The following is a 1859-nucleotide window of genomic DNA, read 5'->3' on the forward strand; positions in this document are numbered from 1 at the left end:
AGTATAGACGGACGTGACTGACCATATGCTACCCTACACCAGTCATGAATATTAAATGTGATTTATTTTTCATAATAAAGCATTTAAGTATCTTCAATATTACCTTGTTCCGATGCAAGTTTTGTGAATGTATATAATATTTATTTGTGCTGAATTTCATCGCGATTTTTGTGTTTATAATTTAATTTTGGGCATTCAAGTAATTTTCTGAAGGGGACTTTGTATGGGAGCTAGAGTCAAATGAGGCCCGATCTTTATGAAATTTGTCAAGGTCATCAATACTTGTATAAAACATAGTTGTGCCGCTCCAGTAGCATTTTCGACTACCAGACCTGGGGTACTTGTCCGTTTCGTCGCAGTCACAGTAGCTCCAGTGGCACTCAGACCTGTGGCTTCCACCTGAGTACTCACGTTACTCTTGGAGATTTTAGCACCCTCGACCAAGGACATAGGGTCATCTTTATCTTCTGACATTTCATGGGGGGGGGGGTTTTGTAGTTTATACCTCTACCACAGGTGTGAAAAAAGACACTGCCGCTCCTCTGGAGTCAGACGCAGACCAGGATGCCGGTCAATATGAGTCAGACGCACCCTGGATTTTGTTACGACGGAAAAATTTCTTACCAGACAGGACAGAGTAATCTCGGACGACAGTGACGACAACCTCTCAGGTCTGAAAGATCTAAATCTTTACGAGACTGATGAGGAGGACGTGCGCATGGTGTCCTCTGAGCCGCAAAACGCGGAGGAAAACGGACAAAATCCAGAGGCCCATGACCCTGTAAAAGGAGACCCTGCAAAGGGAAACTCTGTTAAGGGAGACCAAAAACATACAAACAAAGGACAGGACACGGAACAGGACGAACGGAAAAGGTTGGCGGGCTACAAACGCTCTCTCCGGTACGTCAGATCGCTGGACTCTAGGGATCCTGCGACTCTGACTACCCGAGAAAAGCGTTTGCGGCGTAAACATACCTACCACATACAGAAGTATGAGGCCATGCTGAATAATACTGTTGTGGAGGTCAGGCCAGCCACGACTAAGACAGAACCAAACCAGAGCAGGCATGTGACCACATCTAAACATGTGCCCCATGCCAGCACTGGACCGAACACGATCACCGTCTCGGAGAATCTCAACGTACAGCCATCTTCATCAAATAAGGCCACGTCGGGACCAAAGAGAGGTGATGACCAATGCGGCATGACAAAGTCTGCTAGCACAACACCCAAGGGACTGTCTGCATCTTCCACTTCTCGAGGTACGGCGACGGTCACCAAAGGTCCAGCAAGCAGGCCTAGTATAAAGCGGCAAAGGTCAGGTAAAACGCAGGTGTCTGAGGGTAAGCGGTTGAAACCATCAACTAGCTTAACATCAGCACCTGAGCTACAAGTAGCCATCATAGACCGTAGTCATCCCGATGGGAAAATTACTACGGACAGATGGCTGCTTCTGGAGAAGATCTTGCGGGCACTAGTTGACGAACTCGCACGCAGTGAGGATGACTCCTTTACTGCGTTCGATGGCGCCAAATGGTCAAAGGGTGTCAAAATCATCGGATGCGGTAATGAGAAAGCCCTAGGCTTTCTCAAAAACTGCATCCGAGGAGTTGGCGAACCCTGGCCGAACGCGAAGATTGAAATCGTCCCACTGGACCAAGTACCTTTTCGTACGACGGTGAGAGTGTGGGTTCCTCCTCCTATTCTGGAGGACAAATCCATACTAACACTAATCAAGCGTCAGAATAAGGAACTTGGTACTGATGACTGGACGATAGAACGAGAACGCACGAGGGACAATGGAGAAGGTAAGGATCTCTGGATCAAAATTGGTTCAGAATCCCTCCGACTCCTTCGTT

General features: G+C 47.6%; 1 protein-coding gene across 1 annotated transcript; it reads left to right on the top strand.

Moving 5' to 3' along the window:
* Positions 1 to 1000: 1000 nt before the first annotated feature.
* On the top strand, positions 1001 to 1808 carry LOC119615628 (the record flags this gene model as incomplete). The annotated part of the gene is made up of 1 exon (XM_037971636.1): positions 1001 to 1808. A coding segment is annotated over exon 1 (808 nt), but the record flags the coding sequence as incomplete, so codon positions are not given.
* Between the last annotated feature and the right edge of the window lie 51 nt (positions 1809 to 1859).

This window comes from Lucilia sericata, unplaced genomic scaffold, assembly GCF_015586225.1.
Source record: "Lucilia sericata isolate MDLA Ls3-8-SP2 unplaced genomic scaffold, ASM1558622v1 Contig006414F_arrow, whole genome shotgun sequence".
Taxonomy (NCBI): Eukaryota; Metazoa; Arthropoda; class Insecta; order Diptera; family Calliphoridae; genus Lucilia; species Lucilia sericata.